Raw genomic sequence first — 27,572 nt, forward strand, 5'->3', positions numbered from 1 at the left:
GGCACCGCTGGTCGTCGCTTGGGCAACATCTGACGAGGGCCACCTAGGGTAACGCAACCTCGGGGAGGGCCGCTTGGGGTCGCACGATCGCTAGTGGTCCTCGCTGAGGTCACGCAACCTCCGCCTGACGTCAAATTTGGCTCACTAATTTGGGCTCACCGGCGACATCGCCCGAGGTGGAAAATGGCAAGGGCATTTCCGACATTTCGAAAATTTAGCGATGGCAAAGTTTGAAAAAAAAATGCATTAGTTTCCAGAAATGCTAAAGCCGGAGGCTAGGTCGGATCTGCCTTGAGCTAAGAGTCTTTAGAGGACATTGAAAATGTAGTGCACTTCCCCCAAAAAACTCTCTATAGGCCTTTGGGAAAGCCATTCGTAAACGCAATAAAAATTTGTGTTTAAATTTAAAAGTTAGGTATAAGCGAACGATATATGAGGATATCACGCTATCTACAGAATGTTCGGATTGAGTCGTGACTATTTTGTAACACTCGTAACACGAAGGTCTCTCCACATAAGACACGCCGAGTCCACTAGCCTTTACCGCAAAGATCCTACGCTTCTTACATAATGGTCGAATTAAGCCATAATTACACCCCCCGACTTCACGCCACGCAGAGGTCGGAATTCTCCCCACATTGAAACATGCCGCCACGATTGGGAAACTCGACACAGACGGATTCACTCGCGACGCTAATCTAATTCGCGACCTCATCAAAACAAAGAAAGAAAGACAAAAAAAAAAAGGGCAGAAGCGATCCTCATACCATTTTTTGGGACTCTAGCGGTACTCGGGCATACCGGTTCTTAATCAAATTGGTTCTAGTTTTGCGGCCCTTTCTAACGTCACGAACAGAAGAGGGGGCCCACCTTGATCCCAAAGCCGGAGGGACTAAACAGCAGCAAATTTTTTTTTCCAAAAAGAATTGAAAAAGATCAAAATCCACACCCGCAAACGGACCGTAACGATCCAGACACAAAACTCGCATACCCCTTTCCACGTCCCTCCCCACTCCCTCCTTAAAATGTTTTTTTTGCATATTCTAGAATCCAACCCAGCCATTCATCTCACGCTCTCCCATTTCAGCTCCCTCCGCCGAAGCGCTCCTCGCTCCTCCTTCCTCCTCCCTCCTCTCGAGTCGGCGTACCGTGCTCGCGCCTCCCCCAATCCCGCGGCTCCGCCTCCCCCGGCGGCGCTCCGCGGCGGCTTCGGCCCCCACCCTCTCTCTCGCCCCTACGCACTGACTGGCTGGCTGGCTGGCTGGCTGGCTCGAGTATGTGTAGGCATGCGCGCCGAACTCTCTCTCTCTCTCTGAGGGCTCGCTCTCTGTTTCTCGTCTCTGGTGCCGCGGCTTTCTGATTGTTGCGCGCGCGTCTCTCTCTCTCTCTCTCGCCGGTTGTGCAGCGCGGTTCGCGAGCTCGGGAATGGCGGCGGCGGCGGCGGAGAAGAAGATAACGGTCGGAGTATGCGTGATGCAGAAAAAGGTGAGACTGAATGCGGCTCAGATTGTCGGACGTTACGAGTTGGCTTTGCGTTCGCTCATTTCGCGCGCGCGCGCCTTTGTTTGCGTGTGCGTGTGTTGTGTTTTTGGTAGGTGTTCTCGTCGCCTATGAGACAAATCCTGGACAGGCTGCAAGCGTTTGGCGAATTCGAGGTGCGTTGTGATCAGTGGTCACTTTGGAATCTGTGTTCATCACTGTCCACTTGCTGTAAGATTCATGTGGTTAGGCTCCCATGCAAATGTTGGTTGCTGAAGTGCGGGGGGATTTCGAATGGAGCATCAGTCGTGACGTTCGTTTAGCAATGGCCTAGATCGCTAGATATAACCTATTGGAACCAGTAATCCTCTTATGGAGAGTGATCTGTCTACTGTGTTTTTGATTATGTCTTGTTCTCTCTCCGCTTATGGCATCAGCGAATGATAGACATTATCGATTTCCTTTTTCTGAAGTTCATTATCGTGAAGCGTCTCTTGTAGCTGTGGATGAGACTGTCTTGTGTGGAATTGGTCAGTGCGTGGTACTTTAATGTCTCTGAATGTAATCTACGCTCTTCACTAATGCTTCTCTGATTTGTGTCTCTTTAGATTATTATATTTGGGGACAACGTCATCCTGGAAGATCCTATTGAGAGGTACCGGCGTCGTGATATAATCTGCACATTCTGCAGTTTGAGTGTGCTGCGTGTCATGACATGCGAGATCAATTGGTGACTTGTGTCTCCTCTGGTGATAATATATTCAGATTCTACAGTTTCAAGTGTCCCGTATGTCATGACATTCGTCTCGTTCTTCTTCTCTAGTATTCTTAACGGTCACATTGCTCTTTTGTTCTTTCCATTGCAAGGCCTTGGAATTACTACTGTAGTTTGCAATTGCTAAAGACCGAGTTGTAGCTCATGTAAAATCTATATGCGTATCTTGCAGTTTAGGAACATGATATAGCTGAGGTCTGTTTCTTACATGCGTGGTTTCTGGGGAAATAAAGAATAGGAGCACATATATGAGATCATGCACTTAGTTGGACTCTAACCTTTTTCTGGTTAAGTAAAAAGCAATGATTATCAGAGGGAGGATAGTGTATGATTCAGTTTGAGGTTTTCTGGTGACTAGGGGTGACTTTCTTAAGAAGTAATCCATTACTTGACTAGATAACTGTATAACATAAGCACAACCCTTCCTTCATGTCTTGGAGTTGTTCCTATTTGCAATGGAGTTATTCTTTTAATTAGTTTCTTTTGTTTTGTCGCACTTAATCTCTACTCTGCTCTGTTGACTCACCCTGAAGGCATGTAAATGCTTGCTGGAAAACCTTTCCGTACGACCTGGAAATGAAACTTCATAAGGGTTGAACTTATGGTGTTTCCAAATTAATAGTTTTATCATTTTAAATGATTGTTCTAGAGGTTTCTGTTGGTTGTGCTTTTGGACAATTAAATTTATTCATATAAAAGATTGTTCTGGGGGTCCTTATTGGTAGGATCTGGTGCTGTGTCCACTTCTAGTCCTCTATAACGTGGTAGTGCAGGATTGAGTTAAAAATTGTGTCCATCCTTTTTTTATTACTTGCCATTTTCTGATTTTGATGCAGTTACTACCAGTGTGATCTATGTTAGAAAACCTGTGTGGTCTTCGTATCTCTAAGTTATCATTGCATCTTTCAGCTGGCCGATTTGTGATTGCTTAGTTGCCTTTTATTCGAATGGATATCCCCTCGACAAGGCAGAGGCATATGTTGCTTTAAGGATGTAAGTTTACTTCTTTTTGATTCTTTTCCTTTTCTTCATGTTACATATTTCCGGTAGTTATTTGGTTGAATGTCATCATAGTTTTAACTAGTAAAAGAAAGAACCAGTGGAGTGGAAACTGCCAAAAGCGCATTTTGTCTCAGGTTCTTAGCTGTGAAGTGGAACCTCAAAATGCCTTACATCATTGCAGGTCCTATTGAAGAGGTCCACGTTTCCTTCTCTTGGGGATAGGAAGTGGGTCGAACCATTACACTTGCATTTTGGTTAGCTTTGTAGATTAAACTTTCCAAGCCTGACGAAGATCACAAATCTTGGATGGAATGAGGGAATGCTTGATTGCAATATTTTTATTGAAGAACATGGTTTAGATCTTCAGAACATGTCAGTTGGTCGGTAGTTCCATAGTTGTTTGCAGTCTCCTAGCCAGCTCACTAAGTTTATGATCACCTCAGTAGTCTTCTTTTATTCTAGGCAATGTATCTATTCCAAGCATACATGGGTTTTTCCATTGAGTGACAATTTCAATTTCTGTTGGCATTTATATTGTCTGCTAGTCCTTTGTCCCAATTATCGTCTACCGAATTCAATTTTCACAATCGTAATGCTTAAATTTTAATGACAAGTCTTGGGATGTCTATCGACGTGATTGATGATGTAGTACTTCTCTAGTGTGTGGAAGCTGTTCCTTACCATCTAATGACCATTTCCATAGCTTGATAATGAGCATGTGTGCATGACAAGATGGAGATACAATGAGCCTTTTGTTTTCCCTCCATATGGGACTGCTAAATGGGAACAATCAATTTAGTTCAATCAGACAGGGTTTTTTTAGTTCAGTCTATATTCTACACATACCTTTTAACAGAATGGGAGGTAAAGATAAATGGGTAATGTACCTGTACCTATGAATTTTGTCAGTCAGTACCCAGTAGAAATGGACAGAGGATATCAATGGCTGGAAAGTCTGGTTTATGTGCTCAAAATCTTAGATGTATTCAGTTTCCATGTGCTTCTATGGACTTTACTCCTTAAGATATGTCCTCTTCTTTCCCTCTACATTCTTGAAAGTTTCTCTGTATTCCATGTCAAAGTTCTTGAGATCTTTGTGCACTCAGTGATTCTATTGCACTTTGCATTCGACATCAATATGATACGGAAGTGGTTCCCTAGCCAGAGTCTTGTTCTAGGAGCAGTAGGGATTCGGATGCCACTGATCTACTTTTTGTAGTTTTACTATCTCTTTTTTCTTCTTGGCCAGTGAAAGGTTGATGATAAAACTAACAGCTAGCTAATTTAGTTTACTCCACCCTGATTTATAAACTACTCATCTGCTTTTTGTAGTTTGTGATATCAGATTCATTAGTTTATCCTGTTTTATTTTTTCATGTGATTCAGGCCTTACTTGGTAAATGAACTGGAACAACAGCACCTTCTTCATGACCGAAGGAAGGTATATGAGGTAAGTGTTGTATTAGTTGCAGAGATGAAGTTTCATTTTTCTCAAAGAATTCGTAATAGAGTATCCAAAAATTATCATTCTCTTGTACCATATTTTGCGACTAATGTGCTCGTACTCTCTAACAAGTTATGTTGGTGAATCTTAGCATCTCGAAATGTTTGGAATTCCTGTTCCAAGGTACGCTCTTGTGAATAGGGAAGTACCATACCAAGAGTTGGATTATTTTGTTGAGGAAGAAGATTTTGTCGAGGTTCGCGGTGACCGTTTTTGGAAGCCTTTTGTGGAAAAGCCTATTGATGGTGAGATGATTAACTTAAATCTGCCGCATAGTTATCCTCTTGTTGGGGCTGACTAATGAAGTTGCGTGCAATCTTCAAATCTAGTGCATTAGTAGATGATCACATGAAACAAAGAGTTCTTGTCACTCAATTCTGGTCGTATAACAACACTTTACATCAAGCTGACTTTGGGATGATATAATCACTTGTTAAGGGGAATCCTCAACAGTGCTCTTTTTGGATGACCGGGTTACCTTTCTTACATATTCTAGGAGAGTAGTTTGTCTTGCATTTTTCCTATGGATATTCAGCGCATGGCTCTTACTCTCAATTATATCCTTGTTACCGATCTTCTCCTCTTATAAGGATGTATCTTGCCTTAAATTTGGAGAAGCGGTGGCCACCTGGAGAAATGGTTTTAGTGTTGAGGAAGAAAGTTGAAATAGATTAACTTATTTAAAATTTCATGCAATTTCTGATTTGAGCTTCTCCTCATGTGAAACTGACAAGGCTGGGACATTGATTTGAACTATAATATGGTTATTACTTTACTTGAGAGGACAAATTCTGATAATCTGAAGAGAATAGTATGTCCCCTACTCGAGTTCTTTGCAGTTTTTTTAACTTTCCCCAACTAAAAATGATATACTCGAGCGTTTTTCCTTAGAATCTGGATACGCGTTGTGGATCTACATGTTTAGCTAGATTTACATTATTATAACTGAAAAGAAGAGCATCCGGGAGTGCATGTTTCCCATGTTGCAGCGCATCGTGCGGATTATGCCATCTGAGTTTTTCTTTACTGTCCTGGGGTTCTGTTTTGAAGGTGACAATCACAGCATCATGATATACTATCCAAGTTCAGCTGGTGGGGGGATGAAGGAATTATTTAGGAAGGTGATTTTTAATTTTCCAACTTATGTTTGGGCATGATTTGTTCGAGGGTGTATGGTGGGCATATACTTTTTGCTTAGTGAAAGTCAGTTTTTTCTCAATTCACTAGGTTTGGAAGCTCGAGTTGAAATGAGGCCTTTCTGCATTTATTATTGGTTACTTATGCAGATGAAACCTTTTGTTGCTCTCTTATGTTGGATTGCACATAGTACATGCCACCATTATAATGAACTTTGGGCCTCTCTAGGCGGTTGTCCTTTTCTGTGGTGAAAAGATTGGAATGAAGCCTTCTGTGTGTGTTCTTTTAGTCGTCAGGTGCTATAGTGCTACCAGGACCTGGTGACTCCTTTGGGGATGCAAGCTGCCTCTGGTCTATTAGCATAGAGAGGCATCAGTTCAGAGAGCTGTCATGAGGTTGGGGCTTGCTGTGGGTTTTCTCAAAAATGTCTGGTTAACTTTTTTTCTTCGTATAGGATTCTGAAATATACTTCTCATAATCTAAAATATACAAAAAGTAGCTTGGAGCTAGTTGCTTTTCTTAGGGTGCACTTGTTTCTGCCCAATCAAAAGCAAAAAGCAACTTTTTGCTTAGTCGAAGTGTGTCAACTGCAAGATAGATTTAGCAAAAAGTAAAAAGTTTAGTCAATCCAGTCATGCGAACATAAAAGTACAGTTCATGCAGTGATATCATTACAATCGAGGATATACGTTTTTAAACAAGGGAAAAAGTAGCATTTGCCCATCATGATTGATGAGCCTTTTATCATGTAACATGTTTTGTGTGCAGATAACTTAAAATTTCTTCTCATGTTCAGCTGCCAAAAATTAGGAAAGTTCTTGATATTCATTGTTTTTCCATCCAAAGCATTAATCTTGCAATTCTTATTTCAGATTGGCAATAGGTCGAGCGAGTTTCATCCGGAAGTAAGAAGAGTTAGACGTGAAGGCTCATACATATATGAGGAATTTATGCCCACTGGAGGAACAGATGTGAAGGTCCTGTCTCTATACTTATAGGATTATGACTTTTTGCAAAGTCGATGTTGTTGTATAGAGGCTTTCTCAACCATTGTTGATATTTTGGTGCACTGACTTTTCTTTATGTTTAGATTTTTTCTTTACTACCTAATCAATTGGTTGGAAATAGTCCCAAGAATGTCTTTTATTAGGATACTGCAATATTGATTCTTGTTGGTTACACACATTGAGGGAGACATTTCTTTGAGATCAGAAAAGACTTACAGGCTAGATCAGGAGGAGCAACATCAATTGGGAGAATTGCAAGTCAATTAGTATACTCATAATCCTGAGAGCACTGAGTTTCTTACCTCTATACTTGTAACAGTTGAAACATGCTATTTCTGTTTTTGAATGATGGGATTTATTTATTTTACTATATTTATGTAGTAATAATTGGTGAAGAACAACATTGTGAGGAAGTTGAGGGTTTAATGCCTAATATCATCAATTCATGTCAAACATCTGTGTCCTTAACAAAACATCATGGTTGGTCACAACAATAAAATGTCAAAGTGTCTATTTTTTTTTTCTTGGATTTTTATAGGTTATATATCTCGTGTTTAGTTTAATTTATGCAAGCTACATGATATGCTTGCCATGTATGCATTTCAATTAAAGATCATTGATTTTATTTCTAAAAATGGCTTTTCCAACTTGCATGTCATATGTGCTGAGTCTGTGTAAACTAAATTTTCCACAGGCTTTGCACAAATGCATTTCTGATTCTCTCTTATATCTAGTATGTCATATGCTGGATGTACATTCTTGTGATATTATTTGAAGTTTTCATGATTACTTTGAAAAATTACTGCTCTAGGAACTTCATTTGGGTACTCATCTATTTTTAAAGTCCAGGCAGAGTCCAGTCACTTGAACAGTCTATTTATGATTGTAGGTGTATACTGTTGGTCCTGAATATGCGCATGCTGAGGCGCGGAAGTCACCAGTTGTGGATGGTGTTGTTATGAGAAATCCTGATGGAAAGGAAGTATGTAATACCAGCTGCAATATATTTCTCAAGAAATAGTTGTAATTGAACTCTAAAAAATAAGGCTTGGACTGATCAAAGCAACGTTTCTTTGGGGTATTGAGCATAGGACCTCTATTTATTCTTGTTTCCAATACAAATTAACAACTAGAATTTCACGGTTGCATAATGTTGTGACTCAGTGGTAGGTCATATATCTTTCCTCTGGGGATGAAGAAAAGTGGCTTTACATGCAATAGTTTGACTCCGTCCCCCTCTCCCCTTGTTTGGCTTTCTATCTCTGTCGAAGAATGTAAAAGTATGATTGAGCCATCCCTACAGGTGAGGTATCCTGTGCTGTTGACTCCTGCTGAGAAGCAAATGGCAAGAGAAGTTTGCATCGCATTCCGGCAAATGGTAAGTCATGTGAACTGCCATATTGAATAATGTTGATCGAATTGAAAGGCAGATGATGTTGTCCTTCAATATCATATGACATCCTTTAGGCTGTTCATTCTATTAATTTTGTTGCTCTGTGTAGATCTTCACCGGTTAGCCATAATTTAGCCCAGTAGACTTTTTTCTTGCCTCATGTGTCCTTATTCTTTGATACTTTCTCCCTTGCTCAATTATTTCATTCTGCAGACTACTTGCTTTTGTTCCAGGTCTGTGGGTTCGATCTATTGCGCTGTGAGGGACGGTCATATGTTTGTGATGTGAATGGTTGGAGTTTCGTGAAGAACTCCCACAAGTAAGGGCTCTTCCTTTGGTTTTATTTGGCTTGTTTCTCTACTTAATCACAATGATGCCCATTTTATAACAAACTAAGCGCAATTTACCATTTTCTTATCTCTTAAGAAGAATCAGAATCTGCATTTTGCAGTTCATGTTAGTTTTCCTACTATAACAGGAAAAAGCTGTTGTACATTACGATCCCTCATAGGACTTGTCTACTTAGAGAATACTGTCTGGCAGTACTTCCCCTTCACTCTTGTGGTCCTCTAGACACTGTTAACCCTGGTATAGCTATGTTGCTGACACTGCGTTTGCCACACACAAACCTCTTTAGTCTGCTCAAAAAAGAATCTTGACCCCTCTTTTTTTTCTTTGCCAAGATATTATGATGATGCTGCGTGTGTTTTGAGAAAGATGTTATTGGAGGCAAAAGCTCCCCATCTTTCCTCAACAATTCCGCCAATATTACCATGGAAAGTCAATGAACCTGTGCAGCCTTCCGAGGGACTAACCCGTCAAGGAAGTGGGATTATTGGCACATTTGGGCAGGCTGAGGAGCTGCGTTGTGTGATTGCTGTCATTCGTCAGTAAGTTGTGCTCCACTACTACAATTATTTGGGGCATTAGGCTCCCTTTTCCTATCATATTCATCTGTAAGATGTGCAGCGGTGATAGAACTCCCAAACAGAAAGTAAAGTTGAAAGTTACTGAGGAAAAACTTCTAAACTTGATGCTCAAATACAATGGAGGAAGGCCTAGATCTGAGGTGATTTTTCCTCTTTAATGTTTCTAATTACAGTTTGTCGTTAATATATTTTGTCATTGGAACACTTTTTGGTTCTCTTGCTGGTAGACAAAACTCAAAAGTGCTGTCCAATTGCAAGATTTGTTAGATGCAACAAGGACGCTAGTTCCTCGCACCAGGTATTACTTTTAAGGATGGTTTTCATGTTTGGAAGATTCTAAGTGTAAAAGTTGTCTGTTTTTTTCCTTTGGAGAAGGATAATTTATAGACTCGTCTCATTTATATGTGAGGAAATCTACTGACCTTGCATCACAAATATGGCATACTGACATTTACTGGACCAAGCACGAGAGCAGGTTCATAGCAGTCATTTTTAATGTTGTTGGTGTTGTTCTGGTCCTTACTGATTACGGTGGAAGAAAAATTGCAGCTTTGTTTTTTGTGTTGTTTGGGTACTAGCTTTTCTGTTGTCATTCTATTGGGTCTTTTTGGAAGCTCAATTCTATAGCTTCATTCATGTATCTCTACCATTATCTGTTTATATTGGTAATTGTAAACTCTTCCATCTCCTTCCCCTGTTACAGACAAAGTAAAGGAAAAAAAAGAAGAATATTTTATGACTTGTGAAAATCAAGATCGGTCTAAATAACGACAAGCACTTGGCCGAAAAAATGTGCAAAAAAAAAAAAAAGGTCACAAGCAAGGTGTTAATGACAGTATTTACGCCTCTTTGACATGATGCAATGTCAAAGCTCTATGAACTCTTTCAAGCTTTCATATATTGACTTCCAAGTAGTTCTTCTCCTTTGTTTCCATTGAAAGAATGGTGGTTTTTCACTTTGCTGTGTTCAACTGCGAGATCAAAGTATGAGTTGAAGTTCCAGTAGCTCCCTCCCGTTACTGCTTCATCATTGTCATGTAATGAGAGGGAAATCCTATTTATTAGGATTAGAAATATATTTATTAAAATGCTTTCAATCAAAGTTTATGAACGCTCATCTTTTCTTGAGGAAGTGTAGCTTTCTGGCGATGGACTTACCTAAGATTTCCTTTTTACTGATATAAAGAAAGCTGTAAAGCTTATGAACGCTCATCTTTTCTTGAGGAAGTGTAGCTTTCTGGCGATGGACTTACCTAAGATTTCCGTTTTACTGATATAAAGAAAGCTGTAAAGTTTATGAACGCTCATCTTTTCTTGAGGAAGTGTAGCTTTCTGGCAATGGACTTACCTAAGATTTCTTTTTTACTGATATAAAGAAAGCTGTAAAGTTGTCTGCCAGCTACTTATACAGAGTGCTCTTTTCATGATATTTTACACTACCTGATGAAAATTGGAGAATGCATTGGTTTTGTAGTTTTTCAAGTAACAAGAGTACTTATATTGATTAGACCTGGTCGTGAAAGTGATAGTGAGGCAGAAGACATTGAACATGCTGAGAAGCTTCGTCAGGTTAAAGCCGTTTTGGAGGAGGTTGCAAATTCTCTCCTTCCTTTGTGCTTCCTCTGGATTATGAAATTATCTTCTTGTTTCTTTGCTGAAGCTCAAACTTCATTGTTCTACTTCCATGAGTAAGCAATTCTTGGTAATGTGTCCACTTTCAATTACGCGTAATCATCTGCTGATCATCATCCAGCACACTGTATACAATCAAACCCATGGGCATGTCATTTCATATATCTTTGTTGCTTGATGACCCTTCCTCATGATTGTCCATCACTCCTCCATGAAAAGAGTAGGTTCATCCTATTAGAAGGGTTTTCTCTGTTTTGTCCAGTATGTTTTTTTCCTTAAACTATTCCAATATCTTTGACAAGCTTTTTCATTGTTAATTTTGGTGGCGGTTCAAAATCGCCTGAGATGTTGTGGTTCTTCAGAATGTCTCGCAATTTATTCTCATCAATGGATCAACTCAACCTATGTCGTGAATAAGTAGATCATTTAACCTTTCTTTTGGTGCAACTGATACTTGTCCTCGATAATAACATTTTAAGCATGGTGCAAAGGGGCCAGATTTTAGGTTGGAACCAAGAACCAACTTGTGGGGGTCAGTTCTGCGGAACCTAGAAGCAGGAAGTGAACAGGCCATACCTAGGTAGACCTTGGTATTGGCCTTTTAAAGCTTATTAATTAAAGTTTGAGGACATTAAGACACAAGAATCGCTATTGATAGAGTGGCTTTTATGTGGCTTTTCAAACTGTTGGGCAACGGGTTTATTCCCTTCAAGTGCAAAATTTGAATTGTTTAAGCGAGACATGGTCCAACCAGGAACCAGCTGATTACATCCTTCCCAGTAGAATCGGAGGTGGAACCTGAGTCCCTAGTCAGTTTTAAATTTTGTAACTGGCAATCAGCTTGGATTGGAACTGATCAGGCCAATTTTTGGCTGGTTGTGGGCTTTTCTTGCCAATTTCTGCTCGTTGTGGGGGATTGGCTGATCATGGGGTTGATCTGGTCTAGTTGCATGTCCCTGTCATTTAATTCCTGGACCATGTTTTGTGAATAAGCAGTTATGTTTTCATTCTCTTTCAGATATCGCCTTTAACTTATTAGATGAGGTGCTTATTATTCTGTTTTTCTTCACAGGGGGGACACTTCTCCGGTATCTACAGGAAGGTTCAACTGAAACCACTAAAATGGATTAAAGTTACGAAAAGTGATGGTGAAGGGGAACAAGAACGTCCCGTTGAAGCTCTCATGGTTCTTAAATATGGGGGAGTTCTCACTCATGCTGGAAGAAAGCAGGTTTCATCTGCTTACTTTCGTGCCTTTACTTTTTCGTGTCATTTCTAATTCATTTATCTGTTAATGTCTAAAGAGTTGTACGTAGCTACACCTTGCACTGATATGTGCACTGTCCAATTATAGTTTGCCTTGAACAATTAGTAAATTTCCTACTTTTTGCAGGCTGAAGAACTTGGTAGATACTTCCGGAATAACATCTATCCAGGTATTCTTTTCCCTCGGAGTTGTTGCTAATTTATAGCTTCTGAGCAAGAAAGTTCCCCAAGTAGGAACTAAAATTTTGTTGTACTTCTGCATCTAGTAATTGTCTTATAGTTGCTATGATATTAGTGAACTTGTAATGATTAATTAATATCGGTGAATCAGCAGCTTGTTAAGGTTTTTCAAAATTGACATTTTGATCCTTTCCTCCCTGCTGGGACATAGCCACTGCGCTGTGATAAGTTCTGCACTTTTAAGTAGTCTAACTTGTAGTCTAACTTGTAGTCTAACAATATTTCTGCATTGCATCTTCTTCAGCAAAAGTTGGGAACCCCCATGATTCCATTGACAAGTCTGGTTGTTGTAAATCCTGGCTGCTTTACATTGGCAGTCTGTCACCCCAACCAACTAGAATCTGTTAATTGGGCCAATTGTCTCGGCCTATTGCTTTCTTGATATATTTTTATTGATGCTTAATATCAATAAGTTTGTATCATTTAATATTTGATGCTTTTTATTATAATTTAGTTTAAGTGCTAATCAGGATATGAAGAACCGATGGCCTTCTTTGGGCCATGACATGTTGTAGCGTCCTCATTTATGATTATCTGCTTTCTCAGGAGAAGGCACTGGCTTGCTTCGCCTCCATAGTACATACCGTCATGATCTTAAAATCTACAGCTCTGATGAGGGCCGTGTGCAGGTATGGTCTTCCCTACGACTATTTGATTTGCTAGAAATGGTTGACATATGCTTTTTTCCTATTGAGAGTTGATAGTGAATCTACCTATATATTGAGATGCTCAGATTTTTCTGGTTTCATCACTTATAAGATGCTTGGTAACAGATGTCTGCTGCTGCATTTGCTAAGGGCCTCCTTGATTTGGAAGGTCAATTAACACCTATCCTGGTCTGTGCACTCTTGAAGGATTATTTTGAAACTTGTTGCTATTGTGTAGTTAAGTGCTAATCCAGTAATTGTTTGAAGGTTTCGCTTGTTAGCAAGGACTCCTCTATGCTGGATGGACTTGATAATGCTAGTATTGAGATGGAAGAAGCTAAGGTTAGATAATGGATTTTTTTTGTCACTGTACATTTTTGTATGCTTGTAATGATTTCATGTGAAGTGAAAGGCTACTGAGGCTACATTATGAAGTCATTCATGATTTCTAGTTTCATACGCTGTATGTTCTAAGTGTCTTTGCTTTCTCAGGCAATGTTGAATGAAATTATAACGACTGGTGTAAGTAAGGGCAGCAGCAATGGTTCCTCTGAACTTCCCTGGATGGCTGATGGGGTCGGATTGCCTTCGAATGCTTCAGAGCTTCTACCTGAATTGGTAATTGAGCTACTCTTTTAGCTTAATCATATGATCACACATTTTGGTAGAAGTAATTCTTTGTTTTTTTTTTTTGGTCGTGGAAGTAATTCTTTGTAAGCAGCATTATTTGCACTATTTAGGCTACATGCTACTCAATGGAGGTTGACTCTGATTTTTATGGCATAATACTGTCTTTTAGATTTTCATTTGTCATTCACCCTTTATTTTTCATTTGCACTATTTTCAATTTTCATTTCACGCATTTTTCATTATTTTTTGTGCAACAAGCTTGTTCTTAGGGTGTGCCATGTAAATAGCATCAGAAAACTGGGAAATTGAAGAATTATTTACTACGATGTCATGTCAGATATATACTTGGGTGGACAATTAGAAACCCAAATAGCCTGAAAGAAACTAGAAGTATTTGGATGTATTAATTAATTTCTGGTGCATGGTCCATATCCATCCTTAAATGCAAATATGTTAGTTCAAATGTGTTGACTTTTTTGGACCTGAAGTGAAATTGGAAGAACCCCCTGCAGGTCTCAGCTATCTCTTGTTTCTGTTTCACATTTTTTTAAAATAAATTCTAATAAGGATTATTTTTTTCCTTCAAATAATATTGCTGTTGCTCTATATAGGCAACTTGTCATGGAGCATAATAAACATGCTATATAGGCAACATGTTGTGGAGCATGATAAATATGCTAGATTTAATTTAATAATCCGTTGCACATCCCAGCTTTAGTTGTTTAGATTCTACTTTTTTCGTTCCATTCAAACCAAATCTTTTATGCATTATTTGTGTCTTCTCTCTCAATTAGTTGGTTAGCTTATAGGGGCATAAAATGTAAATGTTCTGATTTTTTAAATTGGTCTTCGACGTGCTGGTCATTTTTTCATTGGGATTCTATATAGATATATTCTTTGTCAAGTGGTCATCTGTAATTCTCTTTAATGATGTTTGAAGTTTCAATTTGTCATTAGATGCTAGTCTGTATCTTGTATAAATCTCTCTCTCTCTCTCTCTCTGTCTCTCTCTCTCTCTCTCTCTCTCTCTCTCTCTCTCTCTCTCTCTCTCTCTCTCTCTCATGTGAAGCCTTAAATCAATAATCTTGCCTGGTAGATGCTTATGCCATTTGGATCGGCATAATCCATGATGTTCAACTATCAAAAGTGAAGACTTTCTTAGTAAAGGACAAGCTTGTGAGGTGCCTGCTAAGTCGGAATACCGTACGAACCTTCCTCATTAGATCGTTCACAAGAGTAGTATAATGTATGACATCATCATGACGAACGGTATCTCCCGTTTATTTTGGTCTTCCAGTCCCTTGTGTGAGACATGCAAATCATCGCAGCACAACTGATTTTGGCCTGTCATGGCCATCATCAAGATAGCAGCATCAGGTCTCGACCAGTTTCCGCATGGGTGGTCAACCCCATCTTTGAAGATCTCTTAGGAAGGTTATCATCACATGCCGAATTCCTAGCATGAACATCTTGACACCATTCCCACGTTCCAATGGTGTCATCTCTTATGCTTCCCTTACACTTAACCCCGATGCTACGATGCCCCATTCTTTCATTCACGTAGCCAGGGAAGAAGTGGATAATTGCTCTATCCGATCAATTTCCATAATGCCTTAATTGTGGGCTATGCTGTTGCTTTCATACCGTATCGTCACTGTGAGATTTTGTGAGACCACTGCCAACTATTCTAAAAGCTTAAACTGTTAGATGAAGGCGTGATTTATTATTTAAACATTCTAACACTCCCCCTCACGCTTAGTCTGGTCTTTTTGCCTGGTACTAAGTGTGGACATATTTAATTGGGGAGGCAAATGGGGCCTGGAAAGATTTGAACTCAGGACCTCTAGCTCTAATACCATGTGAGATTTTGTGGGACCACTGTCAACTGTTCTAAAAGCTTAAACTGTTAGATAAATGCGTGATTTATTAATTAAACATTCTAACAGTCACCATCACTCGCTAGTACTTATGTGAATGGCCAAAGATTGCCAAATTGGACATCAGTCTTCACTCCATTGATCAACCCACTGATCAAAATTTTCACCAATCCTTGGTCAATTGTGTTTTCCTAGACAAGTGTGGCATCCAAAGCCAACAACACTACCTCAGCATTACTTTCTTTCACCTATTAAGAAACTCTTGATCTCGTCAAACCAACGGGGGCTTTTCCTTTATATGGAAACATGGCAACGGATCTTCTCATTGCGTGTGTGCTCATATCGTTTGGACAAACCCACTCTTATAACAATTGTATGGGATGAGACTTTCCTGGATGAGGACATCGCATAATGATTCGGCAAGCTAGGCCAGCCTTGCCTCACTAGATCATTTCCAAGTGGTACGGTGGATCCCATAATAATCATCCGTATGACATTTTGTCTAGCCTAGGTGTCCAATCCCTCGAGCAAGATACACAGGTTTCTCAACACAATAATTGGTTTTCTCCTACCATGGCCATCAATAAGAAAGAGACATCAACTCCAATCAGTTTGTTCATGGGTGGCCAACCTTGTCATCGGAGATCCCCTAGGAAGATTGTCATCACGTCCCTGGATTCTTAACCAAAAACACCTTGACACCACTCCCCACAATGTACCCTGATGCTATGAAGCCTCTCTCTTTTGCCTCACATGGCTAGGATGAAATCTGTTCATGGCACAAGCCCCTTTATCTCACAATGTTTAACAGAGAATGTGACAGCAGGAATTGTACTGATGTTCTGCATCTAGACTTAAAAGTGATTGATCACCATCAGAGGACAACCACCATAGTTTGAATTCTTATTTTATTCCCAATGATAGCAATAAATCTCAGAACCTATTGTTGGTGTGTACTTATTTTGCTTGCAGTTGCTGCTGATATATTCCTAATACAGCCTCTGATTTTGCTGCTATTTTTTTTCTCGGTTTTGTTTTCAATCTGTGATTTTCTTATATTGGTAGTGTAAATATTCTATAAAAAGTACCCAATTATCAGTAATAATTATATGTTTACTATTATAACTTATATGTGAATAGGTGAAATTGACGAGGAAGGTAACAGAACAAGTCAAACTTCTTGCAAAGGATGAAGATGAGGAACTTATAGAGACAAGTGGATATAATTTGATTCTTCCGTATGATCAAGCAAAAGCACTTGGTAAGACCAATATTGATGTCGATCGCATTGCTGCTGGATTGCCCTGTGGTAGTGAGGGCTTTCTCTTGATGTTTGCTCGATGGAGAAAACTTGAAAGAGATTTGTACAATGAACGCAAGGAGTAAGTAATTTCCTAATATAATTCTACTTGTTTATGCTGGTTTTAGTTTTCATCTTTTTACTTCCATGTTGATCTCCTTGATATGACGGCATTGATCATGTTAATATAGATGTTCATTTGGTAATTCTCCTGCACTGTGAGGTGGTAATTCGCTTATACAATTCTTAATTCTTAAGGACAGATTTGTGTTTCATATTAACCTCTCATCTAGGTTGGCAAAGGATTACTACATTTTCTCCCCCTATTGTTTGATGTGGTGTCGAAGCATGATATCATAAATTCTGGAAGCCCTTTGAATGTTTGAATTTGGTATTAAGAGTCATAGATACTGGAGGGCCTTTGCTGACGATATAGATTTATCTGCAGGAGGTTTGACATAACGCAAATTCCTGATGTTTATGACTCGTGCAAGTAAGTCATTTTGTTGCCTTAGCGTAGCAAATATAATTTTTTAATCAGGAATATCAATATATACCATGTACATGAAGCCGACATAGTGCCAGCAGATTATAGTCTTTGAGTCCTAAGTCGTCTCATTCTTTTTCTGACGCGTTATCTTAATTTTTTTAGCGGTCGCTCTGCAGAATCTCTCTCTCTCTCTCTCTCTCTCTCTCTCTCTCTCTCTCTCTCTCTCTCTCTACAGATTACATGTGCACTGCAATTGTAGGTATAGTGCGAAGAGATCTGTTTCTTGATCATTGTCAAGCGATTGTTTCTTTTCCAAATCTTGTACTTGACATCTTGTTTTGTCCGGTCTTTTGGTAGTTTCACGTAAACTATTCTGCTTTCTCAATAACCTTATGTAAACTGCTTTTCTCCAGTAGCATTTGCCCTATATTCGATCTATAGCCCTAAAAAGGACTTTTTTATCTAACAAGTCTGTGGTAATTCCTCACGGTAACTAATTTGTCCTTTCAGGTCATGTTACTTTCTGCCATTTCATTTTCGCGATATCTTTTCTACTATTGACAATTTTTAATTGGTTTGATTTAAAAGTAAAATCTTCAGATTAAACTTGATTCTAGTGTGCACGTGAATTGCATCAAATATTGTTATTTTTACCTTTTATATCTCTGTGTTTCTTCCCCCTCTTCAGTCTTACACAAATTTTCGTCATCACTTGCTAGATATGATCTTCTACACAATGCACATCTTAATCTGGAGGGATTGGATGACCTTTTCAAAGTAGCACAGGTATAGACGCAATAATTTTCAGCAATAGTTTTATGCTAGTTTCAAAATGTTAAGAGTTCTTATAGAGATGTTGGTCCCTTTTAATTTTGAACCTATTTTATTACAATGTATGAACAATGATGTCTTTCGTAGTCTGTTAAAAATGCTTGTCCATGCGTCATTTTCTTCTCTGCAACCTATGGTTGTGACAAGTAGAAAGGAAGGGGAAGATAACTTTTTTCTTGTAAGAAAAAGCTAGTCATCTAATGGCATGAGAATTTACTTTTTGGGGCATGGAAATGGATTCCAGAGGTGACGCAACTTGAGCATTTCTCTGTTTATTAATGTCTGGTTGAGCTATCGCCTAAAATGCATGTTTTCTATTTTTTTGTCTTTAAGTTACTTGCAGATGGTGTAATTCCAAATGAGTATGGTATTAATCCAAGGCAGAAGTTAAAGATTGGATCAAAGGTAACATTGTGCTTCATATGTGTTAAAATATTATCCCACATTGCTTGACAACGGGTCCTAAATGCTTTTTATATTCATGTGGTCCCCCTCCACCTCCACCTTTCAGCTTAAGCTTTGGGTTGGACTTTCTAACATGGTATCAAAGTCAATGCTATCCCTTTCGTGAATGTGCGTGGTCAAAATTCCACGTGAATGTGCATAGTCAAAAATTTCACGTGCCGCTTGTAATCCAGCTTGCACGTGAGAGGGGGTGTTGAAATATTATCCCACATCACTTGACAACGGATCCTAAATGCTCTTCATATTCATGTGCTCTCCCTCTATCTTTTAGCTTAAGCTTTTGGGTTGGATTTTCTAATAATATGACTTCTACGTTTTGAAATGTCTATGAATCACCACTAGAAGGTGATGTTCTTGTGAGCTCATCACAAGCTGAAAATATTCTCTCTTGGATAGGTCATGTAATATCCAACCTGTTCACATCTCTCTTTTATAGTTGAAAATAGTTTAGAAATCATAGTTTACATCGATTGTGGAGATATCACATCTCAACCCAGACAACTTTACAAGTTTGAATTAGCAGAAAATTGTTGTACTGATGTAACAAGCTAGTGAAGTATCAAATTTTTTGTTTCTTCGAATGGTGTAGATCATGCAAACTACGATCTTTCGATAGTGAACAATTTCCCCAGCGGTAAGGTTGGAATAGAAATTTGTAGGAACAACGTTGTAAAAATTTGCTGCTCCAAATTATTTATGGATCTTCTTAGTCATTTGTCATTTAATGTCTGCCTTACTTTTTTCCATGAATTCCTTGTATCAAAGGTGTCTTCTACTTGTGGTCATAACTTGATTTTAATACACGACTGGATTGCATCTTCTTCCGAGATCTCACTTTGTTCAACTTCAGATTGCTCGCCGTTTGTTGGGAAAGATTTTGATTGATCTCAGAAATACTCGTGAAGAGGCAATTTGTATTGCTGGACTAAAGAGCAATCAAGAACAATGTTCAAAATCAAGCGAGACTGAATGGGATGATCAAGAATATTGGAGTGAAGAATATAGAAGATTTAGTGCCAGTGAGAAGTCAATGGAGCAGGATGATGAGGATGACAGAGAGTCTCAATATCGTTTAGACCCAAAGTATTCCGTGAGCTCATTTAAACTGCAATCATATACTAAAGCAGACAGTCTTACATTTCCTTGCATAATTCTTTTAGGTACGCAAATGTCAAGACTCCTGAACGTCATGTACGAACGCGGCTTTACTTCACATCAGTGAGTTCAATGACAATTTTCTGATGAACAGTTTGTTCCTATTTTAAGTTTTGTGCAAGTGGCAGTCCTTAAATGTGCTGATCTAGGAAGACATTTTCTACTAAACAAGTCTTGGAAGTCTGCATCTTTGCTTGTGCAGTAGATGCCATATTTTACTTATGTTATATGTGAAAGTATTTCTAATCGCAGTCCTTAGTCTTTCTATCTTGACTTGGTTATTTTATTTTCATGTGAATGATGTCTTATATGAATAGTACCAATATTTCTTGTCTGAGTAATATCATCATAGGGTTACATTATTCTAATATTGCTCGACTTCTTCCTTGAGTCTTTTGTGAACCCATTGTATACCAACCAAAGATAATTTGATGCTTCTAGACTTTTTGATCTTTTCTTTTACAACTGGATGCTGGTGCCCTGTGCAAGGTGCTTTTCTTGGCATTGTGAATTTGGTTCATAGTGTCATCTTCATATCAGTATATCTATAATGCTTCTGAAATGTACTTTGTCTTGGATAACAGGAATCACATATCCATTCTCTCATGAACGTACTCCGCTACTGTAACCTGGATGAGTCCCTTCAGGGGGAGGATAGCCTAATTTTCCTTAATGGCTTGGAGCGCTTGTACAGGACTAAAGAGCTTGATTACATGAGTTATATCGTTCTGAGAATGTTTGAGAACACAGAGGTTGGTCTTTCTTGATCTGTGGGCTCCTTATGGTGTTTTCCCTGAAAGTTAGATCCAGTGTTATTAAGCATAAAGGAAACTAAACAAACAACTTGTTATCTGGACTAGTGCCAACTCCTTAGTTTTAAATAGTGTATGTCAAGAGGTTTCAAATCTCTCGCCACACAAGATTGGTGGTGAAATTTCTGATGCAAGTAAATGGTTTCTCAAAACAAAGTTAATGCCATTCAATGTGACAGAAAGCGAGCATTGAAACTCAAGAAGGAAGTATGTGTTTTGGCAATTGTAGTTTAATAATGCATGAATTATCTGAGACAGCATCATTGCTAATTGATGGACTGGTCAAGCAATTATTAGCGGATAAAGTTCCCCGGAATTTGGTCTAAGAGGAGGATTATCCACCTAAAATTGCAAGTACAAGCTATTCATGGGACTGAGACTGTGAAAACTTCGAAAGCATATAATCCTATTTGTAGGGAATCATTCAGTTGTTTCATGATTTCATCCATGCAAAAGGTCAAAAAATTGCGCTGTTTTATGTTCTAATTGTGCTTTGATATGAACCGACTCTTCTCTGACTTGTCCTTCTCTTGGTAGCTCTTCTCTGTTAGCAATCTTGATGAACAGCAAAGCATATATTCTGACTGATCCCAGCCTGGTGTGCACAACCATAGCTAGAGCATGGGTTCTGGCTAGAACGGTTTAACTTTGGGCAATCAAATGCTTTGCTTCCCTCAACAACATTGGTTCACATCTTCCAAATCTTTAACTTGAATAACAAGCTAAAGTACTTTGCTGCTTATCCCTGATTCATAGTCAATGTAGGATTGTTAAAATTTCCCCATAGAATTTCTGCAATCATACAGTATTCTTTTCCTAATTCGGACATGACAATTTCTTAATCCTTCTCTCTGGTAGCTGTGTCTTGCATCAGTTAACTCAAGTTGTTGCATTCGTAAGTTATTAGAGTGAGCTTGATATCGCCCTCCCATTGTGCTACAGGTAGCTTTAGAAGATCCAAAACGGTTCCGCATAGAGATGGCATTTAGCCGAGGTGCAGATTTATCTCCTCTTGAGGTAATGCCACTGAGTAACGAGAAGTGCAAATGGTTTCCTAGTATATTCTTCTGTCCAACTCATGTTCATAGGGTGAAGATTGAGGAACAGTAGGATCCCTTTTCTTGTCATCTAAGATAAACTATTATTGCTGTGTATCTTGTAAGGGGTTTTGAGCTACCTCACCAATGATTCTTATATAACTTTTTGGGAAAAGAAAGATTTTTTTTTTCAATACTGATAAATTTTCACTGCTATGTAACTATCTACTTCAACCATGCATGTTGAATATACTGTTATTTAGCCTTTCTGGTGAATCATTTGAAAACCCTTAGACGTTGTGAAAACAAACGTGTATGCTACATACTGATGAATTCAATCTAATACTGAATATGGATGCATATGACTTGGTATTGGTATCCATTATATGTCATATGTACTGGAATTGCATGTAGCAGCTGTTATGTTGGCAGTCTTCCACTCATGGAGGGGTTTTGCTTTTGCAGAAGAATGACAGTGAAGCTACTTCACTGCATCAGGAGCACACACTGCCAATAATGGGCCCAGAGAGGCTGCAAGAAGTGGGATCTTATCTGACTTTGGAGAAGATGGAGAGGATGATTCGCCCATTTGCAATGCCTGCGGAAGACTTTCCTCCACCGGCGACGCCTCAGGGTTTCTCAGGCTATTTCTCGAAGAGTGCTGCCGTTCTTGAGCGTCTGGTTAATCTTTGGCCTTTCTCTAAGCAAGGAAATGTTAATGGAGGTAAGAAGTAGCTTAAAATCCTCCTTTGAGCAGTTTCTTTTCCTTACACATTCTTTTGTTGTTTCTTGAATAAGCTGGCAAGATTTGCAGCAAATTTTGACATTCTTTGACTCTTGCTGAAAGCAATCAGAGTTAATTTTTACCTTGTCACTTCACCTGTTATCAACTCTTTGCTGAAATACCGCTTGTGACATTGTTAACGTATATGGTTTCCCAAGCAATTATTAGCTTTTTTGACAAGTGGCCCTCGCCCTCAGGGCCAACAATATTCCAAGTTTGGTGACTTGCAAAAAATATGCGAATGATTTTCAACAGCTGAGGTTGTGGTGTCACTTTCAGGGCAGCACTATAAACTGTCATTTTTACCAAAGTCTTAGTTAGAAAAGCTGTCCGTTAGTGCATATTAAGCAGTTATTTTGCCCTCCTCCTTGTAGGCCAGGTGCACAAAACCTAGGGTCTATCAAACAGCATAAGATTTGAAAAGTAGTAATAGGATTTGAAGCAAAAATATGAAACTCTGAACTCTGTTGATAAACAGTTTCTGTAGAAATATTTAGTTCTAGGACGACCAATAATAATACGAAGCATTAGTTTACAATGGGAGCGTAGGTCCACATTTTGCACACATCTTCACTAGTTTGAACTTCTTTTGCAGGAAGCTAGAATTCTTATTATGATGATGAGCTTGTGACAGTTGTGTTAAGCTGAAAAACTGGTGATATGAGCTAGCGATGGTTAAGTCTCTGAATAATTCTATGAGACTACTACCATTTGTCGTAAAAGCTTAAGTTGATAGACGAAAGCATGGCTTCTATATTTAAGAACCCTAACATCACACATAGACTGGACTTAGGGTTAAGATTTAAGTGTGAAAATAAATAACAGAGGCAACAATTAAGGGTCTGAAAAGAACACGGGATCTTTTTACTTTGATACCATGTGAAAAATTTTGTCGGACCACTGCAAACTACTCTAAAAGCTTAAGGTAATAGATAAAGACGTGATAAATATATTCAAATACTCTCGACAAAATCCTTCGGGGTTGCTTCATCTTAATTTATGAGTCGATCTATCCTTGTATTGTGGCAATTCTGGGAGTTTTGACGTTCAGGTAATTGGCCGGTTGTTTTTGAGTACTAACAATAAACTATCAGCGAGCTACAATAGTTTTTGGTTCTTTCCCCAAAATATTCTAGCGACTTGTTGCGATGTCCTTGTTCTAAATTTCTCAGAGTATACTTTTCTTGTCGGGTGATGAGAATAAGTGGTCAGTCTTGATTTGTTTTGTGTAAAGATGTTTAGGATGACAACATAGCTGCGAACGTTGGTTATCTGCTTTAGCACTTTCAAGCGATCTGCAATCACCACTGTTGCTGCCATTATCGACACAAGTACGTACTTCTTTCTTGATCAACCCACCTTGTGTGTCCGTGCAAAGTTGTGTTTGCACTGAAGGCATACCAGAAATATGAATTTGGCAGCGAGAATTTATCTGTTTTTTGGAAGAAAAATGACATTAAAAGTGGCATAACTTTCTTATAGCCTCACTTTGGTGTTAAAACTTTTTGTCGAATCACTTAAGTGTCAAAGCGGAAAAAAAACTATTACTTGAATGCCTTCGGCGACAAATTCCAGCAATTCGTCTTACGTGGCTTTTTAAATGAAATTTTAATGTTTATGTGGCATTATTATAAATAAAAAAAAATGGAGTCCAATGTGGAGACGATCTGGCTTAATACTCATTCTCTTTCTCTCTCGTACTCTCTTCTCTCTCTAGTCCAAGAATAGATATCACTTGGATGGAAGCTCAAGCTCTTAGGAAGTAAGGATTCATATTCAATAGAGACCAACCCATTCCAAATCGACCCCAAAAGCGGTCTCTATGGCTCCAACTCCATCTTCTACATCAAGCGCAACCCATTCGCCTCCCCCCAACCCCTACCTCAACATCACATCATTCATCTCCTCCTATTCCCATCGCAACTCCATGGCCTTCATCGACGCCTCCTCCGGCCTCCATGTCCCCTTCCGCGAGCTCTGGTGCTCCATTGACTTCCTCACCTGCCGCCTTTACGCCATGGGCATCCGTAAGGGCGACATTGTCCTCCTCTCTCCTAGCTCCATCTCCTTCCTCAAAATCCCACTGTAAAAATTACAATTCTAGTGAGACAAAATCACACAAATGAAGTAGCAGACCTTTATTGCAAGTTTCAATTACAAATTTTGCTCTAAATTCACAGTTGTGAGGCTAGAGTTTGAGGATGAGGCTGAATTTTTCCCCAAATCATTTATTGTAAGGTTAGGGTTTGAAGAAAGGTTGAATTTGGGGTGATCATGTGTTAAACGGCGTCGTTTAGGACTATTAATCAAGCCAGTGAGCCGCGTCAATCAGAAGATATGTTAGGATATTATCACATCCGAAGTCGGAGTTGGCACTTAAAGTGATTGTTTTTTTAAGGGACACTTAAGTGATCTAATGAAAAGTTTTAGCATCTAAGTAAGAGCCTCGGGTCATTTTCAACTGAGTAGACGAATGAAGAGTATATAATCGAAAATTCATAATTGCTTGACAAAAAGTAGAATATTTGCAAAATTGTTTGAAATCTCCGGAAGTCGTAGGTTACACCTTCGAAGTTTTCACAAGATGTAGAAACATTTTCTTCGAGACAAGACAACACGTAACCCTTGAGTTAGATTCCATACAATTTGCGAGGACAAGCCTTGTAGGAGCTGCCTGATTACTAAGGGCGAAAAAATTCCTCCCTGATCCTATGGTTCAACTTCCCTTTGATCTTATGCAGAATTGAAGCTGTCTGATTCTTAAATGCCTTTGCATCCTTGATCAGCAAAATTCCCGTGGGATATGATTTGTCAACAACTTTGCTGTAGGTGATGTTCTGACTTTGTGACAACAAACGTGTAGACATGTGAAGCATGTCAAAGAGGCTTTTCGATTTTGCAGCTGTATTCTCATCGTGCTGAGAATTTCCTAATGCTCTTTCTTGATGTTCATCCCGCCACGCCAATTCACAAATCCAGAAGTCAACATCACCCATCGCTTTCGGGCGAGATCGCACAATCGAGGGCCGTCGCCAGCAAGGCCTCCCACTTTAAGACAGTTGTGATGACTTCGTCTTAACATTCTATTTTGAATCAGTCAGAAAAGATGGCCAGAGAGGTGCCTTGGAAAAGCTGTTGGCCTCATTGTCTAATGCCATGCAAGACCGATCCGATCATGGTTATGTCCTCTCTCACTAATGTTGCTTTCGGGTAAACTCGTCAAAATAGGTCATAGATCTATCTTTTAATCCATATTTGATGAGTTAAGTTATTAAATGGATTAATTATATTCGGTAAATAGGTTTGAACCAAACTCTACAAGTTAAATGGGTTCACAACTTACTTAGATCTAACCCATATTTATTACTCTTTTTTTACTCTCTCTTACCCTCACTCGATCTCGCGCTTGCTCACTCCATATTTTTAACTTAGTTTTGTTATGAGTTTTCCTAGATTTGATTAAATGTAAAAGTGTTTTGATAATATGGATTGGGTCGTGTATGGGTTGGGCATGAGTCAAGTCAGATATTGATTACTAGATTTGTATTACATGGAAATTAGTCAAAATGGGTTAAATAGGTCAATTTGAATCGGACCATTTTTGACCCGACAAAAACCCGACCCAACCCTTCCGTTTGACAGGTCTACTTTCGGGTGCGGGAGATCGTGTTCGTGTATCATGGTGGTCCACGTGGCCGGCGGCCACGTCAGCGCCGGCCGGCCAAAATGACTGAATTGGCTGGTTTGCAAAAGGTTTAGGACTGAATTGGCCAAATTGAAAGGTTTAGGACTGAATTGGCACAAATGCAATAGGTTGAGGACTGAATTGGTAATTTTCCCGTTAAATGTGTCAAAAGTGTTCAATAACGAACCTTTCTTCCATCATCTAGCCTCATTTTATGCCAACGAGATGGACCGAGATAAAAGACAAATTTCGAAACCTATGTTCACGGGGGCGTTTACTTGATTCGATAGATGACAATTTTAAGAGGACTCGAGGCTTCGACGTTCATCTTTCGCTGTCCATCACGTTCATGTAATTTGCCGACGAAACCATATCATTTAAACTTACAGAATTGGAGTTTCCGAATAAAACCATTCACGAGTCTCGACACGAGCCGTCAATTCCATGCCAAGGTCGAGACCTCGCGCTCGTACGCAGCCCACCAAGATGAGAAAATAAGTCAAAAAAGTATCAACAGATGATGCGGCTAAGGTAGGTAGGATCGCATCGATTAAAAATAGCAGCAGGCAGCATATAACCTCATGCTGTGCCGTGCCCACTTTCACGTACGTCTCCAGAAGTCCAAGTTTGTTCTGCCCAACCATGCATGCTCATCTCGAAGGTTCTCCACGGTTGCACGTGACGGCTCGAACGAAGAAAAAGAGAATATTGCGTGTCTGTTCGGAAATACCAGCGAATGCGCCATCCGTGAGTAGCTGGGAACCCACCATTATAAGCGTAATCCGGCCTCGAACAGTCGGTCATCAATCGTGGTTGTTTGGGCTTATGTGTTATTTAAAAGAGGCTAAGATTTGTGAATATCGACTTACTATTTTTTTATATTTGGCTGTTGAGAGAATAAATTAGGCATTTTAATTTTTGATTCGAAATATAAATCCTGATTGTTGGAACAGCTCTTCCAGTTAAAATCAAAACGATGATAACCTCCTATCATGAAAATAGAGATTTTTATATTTTCTTATGTGCCGTCTTTCTTTTTTCATGTGTAATTCGTTTTTCACCGTGCATTCTTCTATGCTGCATTGAAGGAAACCTGCTAAGAATTGGAGTGTGGGTCGGATTGGGTAAAGACCAGGTCCAGGTCGGGGGCGCGAGACACTAAGGTTGCGCATGGCAATCATTCTGTGCCCAAGAACAGATTCTTTTTTATTCTGTGCCCAGAAACAATTTCTAAGCATTTGAAAGCGTTTGGTAACTTCTTAAAATTTCTATTCTTAGAATAGAAAAAGAGCAGAAATGCGTTTGATAACTACACAAAATTTCATTTTATTAATAATATTTTGAATTTTGTAATATTTATTTCTTTTTTTCCTTTTTTTTTTCTTTCTTTCCCTTCCCTTCCTTGGCCATGGCCGGTCGCCAGCCATGGCGACCGGCCACAGGCCAGGGTCGGCGAGGGCGTCCCAGTCCTTGCTGGTCGGGACAGCGAGGTCGG

At 39.3% G+C, this 27,572-nt stretch overlaps 1 protein-coding gene across 11 annotated transcripts; it reads left to right on the forward strand.

Annotated features, from left to right (window-relative positions):
- The first annotated feature begins 1,038 nt into the window (after window positions 1–1,038).
- Window positions 1,039–25,656, forward strand: LOC115688286 (inositol hexakisphosphate and diphosphoinositol-pentakisphosphate kinase VIP2-like). 11 transcript variants are annotated; one of them, XR_008817059.1, is made up of 33 exons: window positions 1,040–1,274; window positions 1,406–1,485; window positions 1,596–1,655; window positions 2,088–2,134; window positions 3,164–3,247; window positions 4,643–4,706; window positions 4,852–5,005; window positions 5,811–5,881; window positions 6,770–6,874; window positions 7,794–7,886; window positions 8,208–8,282; window positions 8,531–8,616; window positions 8,981–9,187; window positions 9,267–9,366; window positions 9,454–9,524; window positions 10,735–10,816; window positions 11,931–12,089; window positions 12,252–12,294; window positions 12,911–12,993; window positions 13,138–13,200; window positions 13,279–13,353; window positions 13,504–13,629; window positions 16,659–16,900; window positions 17,267–17,311; window positions 18,028–18,094; window positions 18,473–18,544; window positions 19,455–19,687; window positions 19,765–19,822; window positions 20,344–20,511; window positions 21,514–21,588; window positions 22,074–22,332; window positions 23,627–23,723; window positions 25,222–25,656. XR_008817059.1 is itself a non-coding variant. In XM_056313747.1 (32 exons), the coding sequence occupies exons 2-32, from the start codon at window positions 1,426–1,428 to the stop codon at window positions 25,239–25,241; spliced, it is 3,132 nt and encodes a 1,043-aa protein (XP_056169722.1). In that variant the 5' UTR covers window positions 1,039–1,274; window positions 1,406–1,425; the 3' UTR covers window positions 25,242–25,656. The 11 variants fall into 11 exon arrangements, 9 of the variants coding, with proteins under 9 accessions (XP_056169722.1, XP_030469938.1, XP_030469939.1 ...); XR_008817060.1 differs by having other exon boundaries at window positions 23,635–23,723; XM_056313747.1 differs by lacking the exon at window positions 23,627–23,723 and having other exon boundaries at window positions 1,039–1,274; window positions 10,750–10,816.
- The last annotated feature ends 1,916 nt before the right edge of the window (window positions 25,657–27,572 follow it).

Source organism: Syzygium oleosum, unplaced genomic scaffold (genome assembly GCF_021117445.2).
Source record: "Syzygium oleosum isolate NSW1041296 unplaced genomic scaffold, Sole_v2.1 Sole_v2.08, whole genome shotgun sequence".
Lineage (NCBI taxonomy): Eukaryota > Viridiplantae > Streptophyta > Magnoliopsida > Myrtales > Myrtaceae > Syzygium > Syzygium oleosum.